Source organism: Pristiophorus japonicus, unplaced genomic scaffold, assembly GCF_044704955.1.
Source record: "Pristiophorus japonicus isolate sPriJap1 unplaced genomic scaffold, sPriJap1.hap1 HAP1_SCAFFOLD_1038, whole genome shotgun sequence".
In the NCBI taxonomy this organism is placed as follows: domain Eukaryota; kingdom Metazoa; phylum Chordata; class Chondrichthyes; family Pristiophoridae; genus Pristiophorus; species Pristiophorus japonicus.
The window spans coordinates 56,207-74,201 of record NW_027250689.1 but is presented as its reverse complement, the minus strand read 5'-3'; the positions used below and the strand labels follow the sequence as shown (position 1 = coordinate 74,201).

Genomic DNA, 17,995 nt, shown 5'->3' with positions numbered 1-17,995 from the left:
TCACTGCAACAATTCCCTCACTGCACCGATTCCCTCACTGCACCGATTCCCTTACTGCACCGATTCCCTCACTGCACCGATTCCCTGACTGCACCGATTCCCTCACTGCACCGATTCCCTTACTGCTCCGATTCCCTTACTGCTCCGATTCCTTTACTGCACCGATTCCCTCACTGCGCCGATTCCCTGACTGCACCGATTCCCTCACTGCACCGATTCCCTTACTGCACCGATTCCCTTGCTGCACCGATTCCCTGACTGTACCGATTCCCTTACTGCACCGATTCCCTCACTGCACCGATTCCCTTACCGATTCCCTTACTGCACCGATTCCCTCACTGCACCGATTCCCTTACTGCACCGATTCCCTCACTGCACCGATTCCCTCACTGCACCGATTCCCTCACTGCACGGATTCCCTTACTGCACCGATTCCCTCACTGCACCGATTCCCCACCGATTCCCTTACTGCACCGATTCCCTGACTGCACCGATTCCCTCACTGCACCGATTCCCTTACTGCACCGATTCCCTGACTGCACCGATTCCCTTACTGCACCGATTCCCTGACTGCACCGATTCCCTTACTGCACCGATTCCCTTACTGCACCGATTCCCTGACTGCACCGATTCCCTCACTGCACCGATTCCCTCACTGCACCGATTCCCTCACTGCACCGATTCCCTTACCGATTCCCTTACTGCACCGATTCCCTCACTGCACCGATTCCCTGACTGCACCGATTCCCTCACTGCACCGATTCCCTTACTGCACCGATTCCCTTACTGCTCCGATTCCCTTACTGCTCCGATTCCTTTACTGCACCGATTCCCTCACTGCACCGATTCCCTGACTGCACCGATTCCCTCACTGCACCGATTCCCTTACTGCACCGATTCCCTTACTGCACCGATTCCCTTACTGCACCGATTCCCTCACTGCACCGATTCCCTTACTGCACCGATTCCCTTACTGCACCGATTCCCTTACTGCACCGATTCCCTCACTGCACCGATTCCCTTACTGCACCGATTCCCTTACTGCACCGATTCCCTGACTGCACCGATTCCCTTACTGCACCGATTCCCTGACTGCACCGATTCCCTGACTGCACCGATTCCCTTACTGCACCGATTCCCTTACTACACCGATTCCCTTACTGCTCCGATTCCCTTACTGCACCGATTCCCTTACTGCACCGAATCCCTCACTGCAACGATTCCCTCACTGCACCGATTCCCTTACTGCACCGATTCCCTCACTGCACCGATTCCCTTACTGCTATGATTCCCTTACTGCACCGATTCCCTGACTGCACCGATTCCCTTACTGCACCGATTCCCTGACTGCACCGATTCCCTTACTGCACCGATTCCCTGACTGCACCGATTCCCTTACTGCACCGATTCCCTTACTGCACCGATTCCCTGACTGCACCGATTCCCTCACTGCACCGATTCCCTCACTGCACCGATTCCCTTACTGCTCCGATTCCCTGACTGCACCGATTCCCTTACTGCTCCGATTCCCTTACTGCACCGATTCCCTTACTGCACCGATTCCCTTACTGCTCCGATTCGCTGACTGCACCGATTCCCTCACTGCACCGATTCCCTGACTGCACCGATTCCCTCACTGCACCGATTCCCTTACTGCTCCGATTCCCTTACTGCACCGATTCCCTTACTGCACCGATTCCCTCACTGCACCGATTCCCTCACTGCACCGATTCCCTTATTGCTCCGATTCCCTTACTGCACCGATTCCCTTATTGCTCCGATTGCCTTACTACACCGATTCCCTTACTGCACCGATTCCCTGACTGCACCGATTCCCTCACTGCACCGATTCCCTCACTGCACCGATTCCCTCACTGCTCCGATTCCCTTACTGCACCGATTCCCTCACTGCACCGATTCCCTCACTGCACCGATTCCCTCACTGCACCGATTCCCTTACTGCACCGATTCCCTCACTGCTCCGATTACCTCACTGCACCGATTCCCTCACTGCACCGATTCCCTTACTGCACCGATTCCCTCACTGCACCGATTCCCTTACTGCACCGATTCCCTGACTGCACCGATTCCCTCACTGCACCGATTCCCTTACTGCACCGATTCCCTTACTGCACCGATTCCCTCACTGCACCGATTCCCTTACTGCACCGATTCCCTGACTGCACCGATTCCCTGACTGCTCCGATTCCCTTACTGCACCGATTCCCTCACTGCACCGATTCCCTTACTGCACCGATTCCCTTACTGCACCGATTCCCTGACTGCACCGATTCCCTGACTGCACCGATTCCCTTACTGCACCGATTCCCTCACTGCACCGATTCCCTCACTGCACCGATTCCCTCACTGCACCGATTCCCTCACTGCACCGATTCCCTCACTGCACCGATTCCCTGACTGCACCGATTCCCTCACTGCACCGATTCCCTTACTGCACCGATTCCCTGACTGCACCGATTCCCTTACTGCACCGATTCCCTCACTGCACCGATTCCCTCACTGCACCGATTCCCTGACTGCACCGATTCCCTGACTGCTCCGATTCCCTTACTGCACCGATTCCCTTACTGCACCGATTCCCTGACTGCACCGATTCCCTTACTGCACCGATTCCCTTCCTGCACCGATTCCCTGACTGCACCGATTCCCTTACTGCACCGATTCCCTTACTGCACCGATTCCCTCACTGCACCGATTCCCTCACTGCACCGATTCCCTCACTGCACCGATTCCCTCACTGCACCGATTCCCTCACTGCACCGATTCCCTTACTGCACCGATTCCCTGACTGCACCGATTCCCTTACTGCACCGATTCCCTCACTGCACCGATTCCCTGACTGCACCGATTCCCTGACTGCACCGATTCCCTGACTGCACCGATTCCCTCACTGCACCGATTCCCTTACTGCACCGATTTATTTCACTCTCCAGAAGGTGTTTCTGCAGAGGCCACATACACTGGTCTAAACAGAACTGGCGTCACTCTCATCTGGCCAAACTTCCCTAAATGGCCAGAATAGTCGCAGGTGGCAAGTTACAATCCCTTCGGCTGAAAAGAAAACTGAGCTAAAAGAATTGTCACTAACTGAGTTACACCGGTGTAAATTGATCGGGGAAATTGGGGATTCTCAACTTCGGCCAAAAAGAGCAGTCAGCTCAAAAAAAACAGCACAAATCGCTGGGGAAAACTGAGCCAACAGTTCCCTAGTTCTAGTCTCCCCTATCAGTGGAAACATCCTCTCTGCATCCACCTTGTCGAGCCCCCTCATAATCTGATACATTTCGATAAGATCACCTCTCATTCTTCTGAATTCCAATGTGTATAGGCCCAACCTCCTCAACCTTTCCTCATAAGTCAACCCCCTCATCTCCGGAATCAACCGAGTGAACCTTCTCTGAACTGCCTCCAAAGCAAGTATATCCTTTCGTAAATACGGAGACCAAAACTGCACGCAGTACTCCAGGTGTGGCCTCACCAATACCCTGTACAGTTGTAGCAGGACTTCTCTGCTTTTATACTCCATCCCCCTTTGCAATAAAGGCCAACGTTCCATTGGCCTTCCTGATCACTTGCTGTACCTGCATACTATCCTTTTGTGTTTCATGTACAAGTAACCCCCAGGTCCCTCTGTACTGCGGCACTTTGCAATCTGTCTCCATTTAAATTATGATTTGCTTTTCTATTTTTTCTGCCAAAGTGGATAACCTCTCATTTTCCCACATGATACTCCATCTGCTCACTCACTTCGCCTGTCTGTATCCCTTTGCAGATTTTTTGTGTCCTCACAGATTGCTTTCCCACCCATCGTTGTATCATCAGCAAACTTGGCCACATTACACTCGCTCCCTTCATCCAAATCATTAATACAGATTGTAAATAGTTGAGGACCCAGCACCGATCCCTTTGGCACCCCACTAGTTACTGTTTGCAAACCGGAAAATGACCCTAATATGTCCTTACTATACACACAGTATAAATGGACACGAGGCCCATGCTTGAGAGAAGGTCACTCTGTGACCAGTAACCTTTATTCCATAGCACTCAAGTGATGAAGGTGGGTGGAGCTACCCCTTTTATACCTGAAGGTCCAGGTTAGGAGTGTCTCCCACAAGTTCACCACCTAGTGGTCAGTGTTCTCACGGTGTACAACTTAGGTCAGTTTATAGATGGATTACAATGATAGTTGAATACATGACATCACCTCCCCCCCCAAAGTCTTATTGGGATCACAGGTTGAGTCTCTCTGGTGGTCTACGCTCCCTTGTAGAGCGCCTGAGTTGAGGCTCCGGTTGTTGGGCGCTGGCCTGAGTGTCTGCTGTTTGCGGTGCCTCAGGCCTGTCCGGACTGCCCACAGTGACTGGGCTCTCCTCCACTTGGTTCCGGTGTTCGGTCACCTGTGGTGGAGTGAATTCTACATCGTGTTCTCCCTCTGCTTCTTCTATGGGGTTGCTGAACCTCCTTTTTGTTTGATCCACGTGTCCATTGGTAAGTTTAACTACCAGAATCCTATTCCCCTCTTTGACAACCACAGTGCCTGCAAGCCATTTGGGCCCTGCAGCGTAGTTGAGGACAAAGACAGGGTCATTGACATCAATACATCGCGCCCTCGCATTCCCGTCATGGTAGTCACATTGTGACCGGCACCTGCTCTCAACAATTTCTTTCATGGTGCGGTGTGTAAGGGATAACCTGGTTTTGAGCGTCCTTTTCATTAGTAGCTCTGCGGGTGGAACCCCTGTGAGTGAGTGTGGTCAGGATCTATTGGCCAACAGGAGGCGTGATAAGCGGCTTTGTAGGGAACCCCCTTGGATTCTGAGCATTTCCTGTTTGATTATCTGCACTGCTCGTTCCGCCTGGCCGTTTGAGGCCGGCTTGAACGGTGCCGTTCTGACATGGTTGATACCATTTCCTGCCATGAAATCCTGGAACTCAATGCTTGTAAAGCACGGGCCATTGTCGCTGACCAAGATGTCCGGTAGACTGTGGGCGGCAAACATTGCCCGTAGACTTTCTACTGTGGCAGAGGATGTGCTTGAATTAAGAATGTCACACTCGATCCATTTGGAGTAGGCGTCTACTACATCCAAAAACATTTTCCCCATGAAGGGACCTGCGTAGTCCACATGGATGCGTGACCATGGTTTGGCGGGCCAGGACCAGGAGCTAAGGGGGGCTTCCCTGGGCGCATTGCCCAGCTGAGCACACGTGTTGCACCTGCGAACACAAAGTTCCAGGTCTGCATCTATCCCTGGCCACCAAACGTATGACCTGGCAACTGCCTTCATCATGACGGGTGCTCATTGTGGAGTTCTCGGATGAACGTCTCTCTGCCCATCTGGGGCATGATGACTCGGTTTCCCCACAGTAGGCAATCGACCTGAATCGAGAGTTCATCCTTGCGCCTATGAAACGGTTTAAACTCCTCAGGGCATGCCCCGTACGTGGCTGCCCAGTCCCCATTCAGGACACATTTCTTAACTAAAGACAGTAACAGGTCTTTATTTGTCCAGACTTTAATCTGACGGGCTGTCACAGGTGAGCCTTCGCTTTCAAAAGCTTCAACAGCCATGACCATCTCAGCATCATGCTCGGTCGCCCCCTCAGTGGTGGCTAGTGGGAGCCTGCTGAGTGCATCGGCGCAGTTTTCGGTGCCCGGTCTGTGCCGAATTGTATAGTCATAGGCGGCTAACGTGAGTGCCCACCTCTGTATGCGGGCCGACGCGTTTGCATTTATGGCCTTGTTGTCGGCCAAAAGGGACGTTAGGGGTTTGTGATCTGTCTCCAGCTCAAATTTCCTGCCAAACAGGTAGTGTTTTTTACCGCATATACACATGCAAGCACTTCCTTTTCTACCATCCCGTAGCCCCTTTCTGCCCGGGACAGACTTCTGGAGGCATAAGCTACCGACTGTAACTGACCCTTGGCATTGACATGCTGCAACACACACCCGACCCCATAGGACGACGCATCGCACGTTAAAACAAGTTTCTTAAACGTTAACAGATTGTTGGAGCATAACAAATTGCGTGCTCTATCGAAAGCCCTTTCCTGGCTGTCCCCCCCAGACCCATTCGCGACCTTTGCGTAGGAGCACGTGTAGCGGCTCTAACAGCGTGCTCAATTTGGGAAGAAAGTTACCAAAATAGTTCAGGAGCCCCAGGAACGAACGCAGCTCCGTCGTGTTACGAGGTCTGGGTGCTCTCGGGATCGCTTCCGTCTTGGACGCAGTAGGTCTGATCCCGTTTGCTGCTACCCTCATCCCCAGGAATTCTACCTCTGGAGCTGGGAAGACGCACTTTGCCTTTTTCAGTCGCAGACCTACCCGGTCCAGTCTGCGTAGCACCTCCTCCAGGTTGTGGAGGTGTTCTTCAGTATCGCGATCCGTGATGAGGATGTCGTCTTGAAAAACCACTGTCCTTGGAATCGACTTGAGGAGACTTTCCATATTTCGCTGAAAGATCGCGGCCGAACAAATCCCGAACGGACACCTGTTGTACTCAAACAACCCCCTTGTGTGTCATGATGGTGGTCAGCTTCTTCGACTCACTCGCCAGCACCTGGCTATGTAAGCTGAGGTCAGGTCCAATTTTGAAAAAGGTTTGCCACCAGATAGCGTTGCGAAGAGGTCCTCCGCTCTCGGTAGCGGGTACTGGTCTTGGAGTGACACCCGATTGATGGTGGCCTTGTAAATCACTACATATCCTGACCGACCCATCCGCCTTGAGCACCGGCACAATCAGGCTCGCCCAGTCACTGTATTCGACTGGCAAGATGATGCCTTCCCTCAGCAGGCAGTCCAATTCGCCTTCTATCTTTTCCCGCATCACACACAGCACCGCTCTGGCCTTGTGGTGTACTGCCCTGGCGTCCGGGTTTATGTGAATCACTACCTTGGTCCCCATGAAAGTGCCAATGCCAGGTTGGAATAGTGAGTCAAATTTGTCCAGGACCTGTGAGCATGAAACTCGCTCCACAGAGGAAATTGCATTGACATCGCCCCATTTCCAGTTCATGACAGCAAGCCAACTCCTCCCCAGCAGTGCGGGACCATCCCCCGGGACAATCCAGAGTGGCAACCTGTTCTCCGAATCTTTGTGGGTCACGACTACCGTGGCGCTGCCTAGTACCGGAATGATCTCCTTTATATATGTCCGTAGCTGTGCGTCAATCGGCAATAATTTTGGCCTCCTGGCCTTGGATGCCCACAACTTGTTGAACCGTTTGATACTCATCAGGGACTGGCTGCCCCCCGTGTCTAACTCCATTGATACTGGGATGCCATTGAGGAGCACTTTCATCATTATCGGTGGCGTCCTGGTGTATGAACTGTATATGTGCTCCACATGAACTCGCTGAACTTCAGCTTCCAGCGATTTCCCCCAGTGTCCATTTGGCCTCGTAGGGCTTACATCGGGCCTGTCGTCGTCCTCGTACACCAACCTGGCTGCAGGCTTCCTGCACATACGCGCCAAGTGACCGCTGACGTTGCAGTTTCTGCAGGTATATTGCTGATCCCTGCAAGCTCTGGCTGTGTGTTTGCCTCCACACCTCCAACATGAGCCGTTGTTGGAAACAAAAGGTCCATTACCAGTCGATCGTCTCTGACTGTCTCTGTAACTGTCCTTAAACACACCATTGGCAGGTGTTGATGGCCCCATTACTGGCCGCATTGTCCCTTGCGATGTCATGAATCACCATTCAGCTAGCCATTGTCTCTGTTGAATTCCCCCTTTGGGTTCGACTACAAGCTCGGGCATGTCCGATTGCCCCTTGTCTGCCTGGAGAACTGTGTGCCGCGTTAACAATGTTGACTCCCTGGTCGTTTGTCGCATTTGAGCCAAGATTTTTGTCAAATATCATTCTGGTCTCTTCCTTCCCTGAGATGAATGTCTGGGCCATCAAAGCCGCTGTTTCCAGGGTCAAGTCCTTGGTCTCAATCAGTTTCCTGAAAACCCCAGCGTGCTCGATGCCCTCAACAAAAAAGTCTCGCAGCATCTCCGCTCTGCATGTATCTGTGAACTTACATCGGCTCGCCAGTCGCCGGAGGTCTGCCACGAAGTCTGGAACACTTTGCCCTTCTCGCCGCCGGTGCGTGTAAAACCGGTGTCTCGCCATCTGCATGCTGCTCGCCGGTTTAAAGTGTTCCCCGATCAACTTACTGAGCTCTTCAAAAGTCTTGTCCGCCGGCTTCTCTGGCTTCATCAGGGAGTACGTCCTGGATCCACAAACCGTCAGATGAGCCCTGCGATTGTCGGCCGAATCCTGTCCCAGCCATTCCTTGGTGACGGAACTTTGCTGTAGTCTCTCAATAAAGTCGTCCCAATCATCACCAACACAGTACCTCTCGTCTGTGCTGCTAGTGGCCATGCTCGCGTGGTTTAAATCCCAGTTTCTCGTCGCCAATAATATGTCCTTACTATACAGTACAAATGCACACAAGGCCCATACTTGAGAGAAGGTCACTCTGTGACCAGTAACCTTTATTACCAAGACCTCAAGTGATGAAGGTGGGTGGAGCTTCCCCTTTTATACCTGGAAGTCCAGGTTAGGTGTGTCTCCCACAAGTTCGCCCCCTTGTGGTCAATGTTCTCAAGGTGTACAACTTAGGTCAGCTTACACATGGGTTACAATGATAGTTGAACACATGACAGACCCATTTATCCTGACTCTCTGTTTTCTGTTAGTTAGCCAATCCTCTATCCATGCTAATATATTACCCCCAACCCCGTGAGCTTTTATCTTGTGCAGTAACCTTTTATGTGGCACCTTGTCAAATACCTTCTGGAAATCTAAATACACCACATCCACTGGTTCCCCCTTATCCTCAAAGAACTCCAGAAAATTTGTACAACTTGATTTCCCCTTCATAGTTCATAGTAGGAGAGAGAGGTAGAGAGGTGGAGAGGTTTAGGGAGGGAGTTCCAGAGCTTGTGACCAAGGCAATAGAAGACATGGCCATCAATGGTGGAACGATTGTAATCAGGGATGGTCAGGAGGGCAGAATTATTAGAGGAGCGCAGACATCTCGGGAGGTTGTGGGGCTGAAGGAGGTTACAGAGATAGGGAAGGGTGTAGGGACTGGAGGGGGGTTACAGAGATAGGGAGGGTGTAGGGGCTGGAGGAGGTTACAGAGATAGAGAGGGGTGTAGGGGCTGGAGGAGGTTACAGAGATAGGGAGGGGTGTAGGGGCTGGAGGAGGTTACTGTGTTAGGGAGGAGTGTAGGGGCTGGAGGAGGTTACGGAGATAGGGAGGGGTGTAGGGGCTGGAGGAGGTTACAGAGATAGGGAGGGGTGTAGGGGCTGGAGGAGGTTACGGAGATAGGGAGGGGTGTAGGGGCTGGAGGAGGTTACAGAGATAGGGAGGGGGGTAGGGGCTGGAGGAGGTTACAGGGATAGGGAGGGGTGCAGGGGCTGGAGGAGGTTACAGAGATAGTGAGGGGTTGTGGGGCTGGAGGAGGTTACGGAGATAGGGAGAGTTGTGGGATAAAACCCCGTGTGATGGTGCGATAAATGTATTACAGATGAACGCAGGAGAGGAACTGCTCCAGAGTACCGGGAGGCTGAAATTTGACCAGATCAAGTACATCCAGGCTGGGGACTATGAGAATAAGGATTTGTTCCACCACTCAAACGTAGGTATTCACAATAGTTTCATGGACCAGCCTCCCACCTTCCATCCTCCGTAACCATCAGCTCATCTAAAACTCGGCTGCCCCCGTGTCCTAACTCACACCCAGTCCCACTCACCCATCACCCTGTGTGCTCACTGCCCCGTGTCCTAACTCGCACCGAGCCCCACTCATCCATCACCGCCTGTGCTCACTGCCCCCGTGTCCGAACTCACACCGAGTCCCACTCACCTATTACCCCATGTGCTCACTGCCCCGTGTCCGAACTCACACCGAGTCCCACTCACCTATCACCCCATGTGCTCACTGCCCTGTGTCCTAACTCACACCCAGTCCCACTCACCCATCACCCCCTGTGCTCACTGCCCTGTGTCCTAACTCACACCGAGTCCCGTTCACCCATCACCCTCTGTGCTCACTGCCCTGTGTCCTAACTCGCACCCAGTCCCACTCACCCATCACCCGCTGTGCTCACTGCCCCGTGTCCTAACTCGCACCGAGTCCCACTCACCCATCACCCCCTGTGCTCACTGCCCTGTGTCCTAACTCACACCAAGTCCCGCTCACCCATCACCCCCTGTGCTCACTGTCCCGTGTCCTAACTCACACCGAGTCCCGCTCACCCATCACCCCCTGTGCTCACTGCCCTGTGTCCTAACTCACACCGAGTCCCGCTCACCCATCACCCCCTGTGCTCACTGCCCCGTGTCCTAACTCACACCGAATCCCACTCACCTATCACCCCATGTGCTCACTGCCCTGTGTCCTAACTCACACCGAGTCCCACTCACCTATCACCCCATGTGCTCACTGCCCTGTGTCCTAACTCACACCGAGTCCCGCTCACCCATCACCCCCTGTGCTCACTGCCCCGTGTCCTAACTCACACCAAGTCCCGCTCACCCATCACCCCCTGTGCTCACTGTCCCGTGTCCTAACTCACACCGAGTCCCACTCACCCATCACCCCCTGTGCTCACTGCCCCGTGTCCGAACTCGCACCCAGTCCCACTCACCCATCACCCCCTGTGCTCACTGACCTACATTCGCTCCCGGTCTGGCAACGCCTGGATTTTTTAAATGATCAATCCCATGTTCAAACACTTCCCTGGCCCTACACCCCTCCCTATCTCTGTAACCTCCAGTCCCTACACCCCTCCCTATCTCTGTAACCTCCTCCAGCCCCTACGCCCCTCCCTATCTCTGTAACCTCCTCCAGCCCCTACACCCCTCCCTATCTCTGTAACCTCCTCCAGCCCCTACAGCCCTCCCTATCTCTGTAACCTCCTCCAGCCCCAACACACCTCCCTATCTCTGTAACACCCTCCAGCCGCTACACCACTCCCTATCTCTGTAACCTCCTCCAGCCCCTACACCCCTCCCTATCACTGTAACCTCCTCCAGCCTCTACACCTCTCCCTATCTTTGTATCCTCCTCCAGCCCCTACACCCCTCCCTATCTCTGTAACCTCCTCCAACCCCTACTCCCCTCCCTATCTCTGTAACCTCCTCCAGCCCCTACACGCCTCCCTATCTCTGTAACCTCCTCCAGCCCCTACACCCCTCCCTATCTCTGTAACCTCCTCCAGCCCCTACACCCCTCCCTATCTCTGTAACCTCCTCCAGCCCCTACACCCCTCCCTATCTCTGTAACCTCCTCCTGCCTCCACACCCCTACCTATCTCTGTAACCTCCTCCAGCCTCTACACCCCTCCCTATCTCTGTAACCTCCTCCAGCCCCTACACCCCTCCCTATCTCTGTAAACTCCTCCTGCCCCTAATCCCCTCCCTATCTCTGTAACCTCCTCCAACCCCTACTCCCCTCCCTATCTCTGTAACCTCCTCCAGCCCCTACACCCCTCCCTATCTCTGTAACCTCCTCCAGCCCCTACACCCCTCCCTATCTCTGTAATCTCCTCCTGCCCCTACTCCCCTCCCTATCTCTGTAACCTCCTCCAACCCCTACTCCCCTCCCTATCTCTGTAACCTCCTCCAGCCCCTACACCCCTCCCTATCTCTGTAACCTCCTCCAGCACCTACACCCCTCCCTATCTCTGTAACCTCCTACAGTCCCTACACCCCTCCCTATCTCTGTAACCTCCTCCAGCCACTACACCACTCCCTATCTCTGTAACCTCCTCCAGCCCCTACACCTCTCCCTATCTCTGTAACCCCCTCCAGCCCCAACACCCCTCCCTATCTCTGTATCCTCCTCCAGCCCCTACACCCCTCCCTATCTCTGTAACCTCGTCCAGCCCCTACACCCCTCCCTATCTCTGTAACCTCCTCCAACCTCTACACCACTCCCTATCTCTGTAACGTCCTCCAGCCCCTACACCACTCCCTATCTCTGTAACCTCCTCCAGCCCCTACACCCATCCCTATCTGTGTCACTCCCTCAAGCCCCTACACCCCTCCCTATCTCTGTAACCTCCTCCAGCCTCTACACCTCTCCCTATCTTTGTAACCTCCTCCAGCCCCTACACCCCTCCCTATCTCTGTAACCTCCTCCAGCCCATACACCCCTCCCTATCTCTGTAACCTCCTCCAGCCCCTACTCCCCTCCCTAGCTCTGTAACCTCCTCCAGCCCCTACACCCCTCCCTAGCTCTGTAACCTCCTCCAGCCCCTACACCCCTCCCTATCTCTGTAACCTCCTCCAGCCCCTACACCCCTCCCTATCTCTGTAACCTCCTCCAGCCCCTACACCCCTCCCTATCTCTGTAACCTCCTCCTGCCTCCACACCCCTACCTATCTCTGTAACCTCCTCCAGCCTCTACACCCCTCCCTATCTCTGTAACCTCCTCCAGCCCCTACACCCCTCCCTATCTGTGTAACCTCCTCCTGCCCCTACTCCCCTCCCTTTCTCTGTAACCTCCTCCAACCCCTACTCCCCTCCCTATCTCTGTAACCTCCTCCAGTCCCTACACCCCTCCCTATCTCTGTAACCTCCTCCAGCCCCTACACCCCTCCCTATCTCTGTAACCACCTCCAGCCCCTACACCCCTCCCTATCTCTGTAACCTCCTCCTGCCCCTACTCCCCTCCCTATCTCTGTAACCTCCTCCAGTCCCTACACCCCTCCCTATCTCTGTAACCTCCTCCAGCCCCTACACCCCTCCCTATCTCTGTAACCTCCTCCAGCCCCTACACCCATCCTTATCTGTGTAACTCCCTCAAGCCCCTACACCCCTCCCTATCTCTGTAACCTCCTCCAGCCTCTACACCTCTCCCTATCTTTGTAACCTCCTCCAGCCCCTATACCCCTCCCTATCTCTGTAACCTCCTCCAGCCCATACAGCCCTCCCTATCTCTGTAACCTCCTCCTGCCCCTACACCCCTCCCTATCTCTGTAACCTCCTCCTGCCTCCACACCCCTACCTATCTCTGTAACCTCCTCCAGCCTCTACACCCCTCCCTATCTCTGTAACCTCCTCCAGCCCCTACACCCATCCTTATCTCTGTAACCTCCTCCAGCCCCAACACACCTCCCTATCTCTGTAACACCCTCCAGCCCCTACACCACTCCCTATCTCTGTAACCTCCTCCAGCCCCTATACCACTCCTTATCTCTGTAACCTCCTCCAGCCCCTACACCCATCCCTATCTGTGTAATTCCCTCAAGCCCCTACACCCCTCCCTATCTCTGTAACCTCCTCCAGCCCCTACACCCCTCCCTATCTCTGTAACCTCCTCCAGCCCCTACACCCCTCCCTATCTCTGTAACCTCCTCCAGCCCCTACACCCCTCCCTATCTCTGTAACCTCCTCCTGCCTCCACACCCCTACCTATCTCTGTAACCTCCACCAGCCTCTACAGCCCTCCCTATCTCTGTAACCTCCTCCAGCCCCTACACCCCTCCCTATCTCTGTAAACTCCTCCTGCCCCTAATCCCCTCCCTATCTCCGTAACCTCCTCCAACCCCTACTCCCCTCCCTATCTCTGTAACCTCCTCCAGCCCCTACACCCCTCCCTATCTCTGTAACCTCCTCCAGCCCCTACACCCCTCCCTATCTCTGTAATCTCCTCCTGCCCCTACTCCCCTCCCTATCTCTGTAACCTCCTCCAACCCCTACTCCCCTCCCTATCTCTGTAACCTTATCCAGCCCCTACACCCCTCCCTATCTCTGTAACCTCCTCCAGCACCTACACCCCTCCCTATCTCTGTAACCTCCTCCAGCCACTACACCACTCCCTATCTCTGTAACCTCCTCCAGCCCCTACACCTCTCCCTATCTCTGTAACCTCCTCCAGCCCCTACACCCCTCCCTATCTCTGTAACCTCCTCCAGCCCCTACACCCCTCCCTATCTCTGTAACCTCCTCCAGCCCCTACACCCCTCCCTATCTCTGTAACCTCCTCCAGCCCCTACACCACTCCCTATCTCTGTAACGTCCTCCAGCCCCTACACCCCTCCCTATCTCTGTAACCTCCTCCAGCCCCTACAGCCCTCCCTATCTCTGTAATCTCCTCCAGCCCCAACACACCTCCCTATCTCTGTAACCCCCTCCAGCCCCTACACCACTCCCTATCTCTGTAACCTCCTCCAGCCCCTACACCACTCCCTATCTCTGTAACCTCCTCCAGCCCCTACACCCATCCCTATCTGTGTAACTCCCTCAAGCCCCTACACCCCTCCCTATCTCTGTAACCTCCTCCAGCCCCTACACCCCTCCCTATCTCTGTAATCTCCTCCTGCCCCTACTCCCCTCCCTATCTCTGTAACCTCCTCCAACCCCTACTCCCCTCCCTATCTCTGTAACCTCCTCCAGCCCCTACACCCCTCCCTATCTCTGTAACCTCCTCCAGCACCTACACCCCTCCCTATCTCTGTAACCTCCTACAGTCCCTACACCCCTCCCTATCTCTGTAACCTCCTCTAGCCACTACACCACTCCCTATCTCTGTAACCTCCTCCAGCCCCTACACCTCTCCCTATCTCTGTAACCTCCTCCAGCCCCTACACCACTCCCTATCTCTGTAACCTCCTCCAGCCCCTACACCCATCCCTATCTGTGTCACTCCCTCAAGCCCCTACACCCCTCCCTATCTCTGTAACCTCCTCCAGCCTCTACACCTCTCCCTATCTCTGTAACCTCCTACAGTCCCTACACCCCTCCCTATCTCTGTAACCTCCTCCAGCCACTACACCACTCCCTATCTCTGTAACCTCCTCCAGCCCCTACACCTCTCCCTATCTCTGTAACCCCCTCCAGCCCCTACACCCCTCCCTATCTCTGTAACCTCCTCCAGCCCCTACACCCCTCCCTATCTCTGTAACCTCCTCCAGCCCCTACACCCCTCCCTATCTCTGTAACCTCCTCCAACCTCTACACCTCTCCCTATCTCTGTAACGTCCTCCAGCCCCTACACCCCTCCCTATCTCTGTAACCTCCTCCAGCCCATACACCCCTCCCTATCTCTGTAACCTCCTCCTGCCCCTACTCCCTTCCCTATCTCTGTAACCTCCTCCAACCCCTACTCCCCTCCCTAGCTCTGTAACCTCCTCCAGCCCCTACACCCCTCCCTAGCTCTGTAACCTCCTCCAGCCCCTACACCCCTCCCTATCTCTGTAACCTCCTCCAGCCCCTACACCCCTCCCTATCTCTGTAACCTCCTCCAGCCCCTACAGCCCTCCCTATCTCTGTAACCTCCTCCTGCCTCCACACCCCTACCTATCTCTGTAACCTCCTCCAGCCTCTACACCCCTCCCTATCTCTGTAACCTCCTCCAGCCCCTACACCCCTCCCTATCTGTGTAACCTCCTCCTGCCCCTACTCCCCTCCCTTTCTCTGTAACCTCCTCCAACCCCTACTCCCCTCCCTATCTCTGTAACCTCCTCCAGTCCCTACACCCCTCCCTATCTCTGTAACCTCCTCCAGCCCCTACACCCCTCTCTATCTCTGTAACCACCTCCAGCCCCTACACCCCTCCCTATCTCTGTAACCTCCTCCTGCCCCTACTCCCCTCCCTATCTCTGTAACCTCCTCCAGTCCCTACACCCCTCCCTATCTCTGTAACCTCCTCCAGCCCCTACACCCCTCCCTATCTCTGTAACCTCCTCCAGCCCCGACACCCATCCTTATCTGTGTAACTCCCTCAAGCCCCTACACCCCTCCCTATCTCTGTAACCTCCTCCAGCCTCTACACCTCTCCCTATCTTTGTAACCTCCTCCAGCCCCTACACCCCTCCCTATCTCTGTAACCTCCTCCAGCCCATACAGCCCTCCCTATCTCTGTAACCTCCTCCTGCCCCTACACCCCTCCCTATCTCTGTAACCTCCTCCTGCCTCCACACCCCTACCTATCTCTGTAACCTCCTCCAGCCTCTACACCCCTTCCTATCTCTGTAACCTCCTCCAGCCCCTACACCACTCCCTATCTCTGTAACCGCCTCCAGCCCCTACACCACTCCCTATCTCTGTAACCTCCTCCAGCCCCTACACCCATCCCTATCTGTGTAACTCCCTCAAGCCCCTACACCCCTCCCTATCTCTGTAACCTCCTCCAGCCCCTACACCCCTCCCTATCTCTGTAACCTCCTCCAGCCCCTACACCCCTCCCTATCTCTGTAACCTCCTCCAGCCCCTACACCCCTCCCTATCTCTGTAACCTCCTCCTGCCTCCACACCCCTACCTATCTCTGTAACCTCCTCCAGCCTCTACAGCCCTCCCTATCTCTGTAACCGCCTCCAGCCCCTACACCCCTCCCTATCTCTGTAAACTCCTCCTGCCCCTAATCCCCTCCCTATCTCTGTAACCTCCTCCAACCCCTACTCCCCTCCCTATCTCTGTAACCTCCTCCAGCCCCTACACCCCTCCCTATCTCTGTAACCTCCTCCAGCCCCTACACCCCTCCCTATCTCTGTAATCTCCTCCTGCCCCTACTCCCCTCCCTATCTCTGTAACCTCCTCCAACCCCTACTCCCCTCCCTATCTCTGTAACCTCCTCCAGCCCCTACACCCCTCCCTATCTCTGTAACCTCCTCCAGCACCTACACCCCTCCCTATCTCTGTAACCTCCTACAGTCCCTACACCCCTCCCTATCTCTGTAACCTCTTCCAGCCACTACACCACTCCCTATCTCTGTAACCTCCTCCAGCCCCTACACCTCTCCCTATCTCTGTAACCCCCTCCAGCCCCTACACCCCTCCCTATCTCTGTAACCTCCTCCAGCCCCTACACCCCTCCCTATCTCTGTAACGTCCTCCAGCCCCTACACCACTCCCTATCTCTGTAACCTCCTCCAGCCCCTACAGCCCTCCCTATCTCTGTAATCTCCTCCAGCCCCAACACACCTCCCTATCTCTGTAACCCCCTCCAGCCCCTACACCATTCCCTATCTCTGTAACCTCCTCCAGCCCCTACACCACTCCCTATCTCTGTAACCTCCTCCAGCCCCTACACCCATCCCTATCTGTGTCACTCCCTCAAGCCCCTACACCCCTCCCTATCTCTGTAACCTCCTCCTGCCCCTACTCCCTTCCCTATCTCTGTAACCTCCTCCAACCCCTACTCCCCTCCCTAGCTCTGTAACCTCCTCCAGCCCCTACACCCCTCCCTAGCTCTGTAACCTCCTCCAGCCCCTACACCCCTCCCTATCTCTGTAACCTCCTCCAGCCCCTACACCCCTCCCTATCTCTGTAACCTCCTCCAGCCCCTACACCCCTCCCTATCTCTGTAACCTCCTCCTGCCCCTACTCCCCTCCCTTTCTCTGTAACCTCCTCCAACCCCTACTCCCCTCCCTATCTCTGTAACCTCCTCCAGTCCCTACACCCCTCCCTATCTCTGTAACCTCCTCCAGCCCCTACACCCCTCCCTATCTCTGTAACCACCTCCAGCCCCTACACCCCTCCCTATCTCTGTAACCTCCTCCTGCCCCTACTCCCCTCCCTATCTCTGTAACCTCCTCCAGTCCCTACACCCCTCCCTATCTCTGTAACCTCCTCCAGCCCCTACACCCCTCCCTATCTCTGTAACCTCCTCCAGCCCCTACACCCATCCTTATCTGTGTAACTCCCTCAAGCCCCTACACCCCTCCCTATCTCTGTAACCTCCTCCAGCCTCTACACCTCTCCCTATCTTTGTAACCTCCTCCAGCCCCTACACCCCTCCCTATCTCTGTAACCTCCTCCAGCCCATACAGCCCTCCCTATCTCTGTAACCTCCTCCTGCCCCTACACCCCTCCCTATCTCTGTAACCTCCTCCTGCCTCCACACCCCTACCTATCTCTGTAACCTCCTCCAGCCTCTACATCCCTCCCTATCTCTGTAACCTCCTCCAGCCCCTACACCCATCCTTATCTCTGTAACCTCCTCCAGCCCCTACACACCTCCCTATC

General features: G+C 54.9%; 1 protein-coding gene across 1 annotated transcript in view; it reads left to right on the top strand.

Moving 5' to 3' along the window:
• The window catches only part of LOC139241317 (integrin alpha-M-like), a gene marked incomplete at its 5' end in the record, with an annotated part of 101,574 nt that overhangs the window by 48,151 nt on the left and 35,428 nt on the right, over nt 1–17,995 (top strand). Inside the window, one exon of the mRNA XM_070869946.1 lies at nt 9,546–9,656. Coding sequence (XP_070726047.1) covers nt 9,546–9,656 — 111 coding nt within the window. The remainder of the gene's footprint in view (nt 1–9,545; nt 9,657–17,995) is intronic.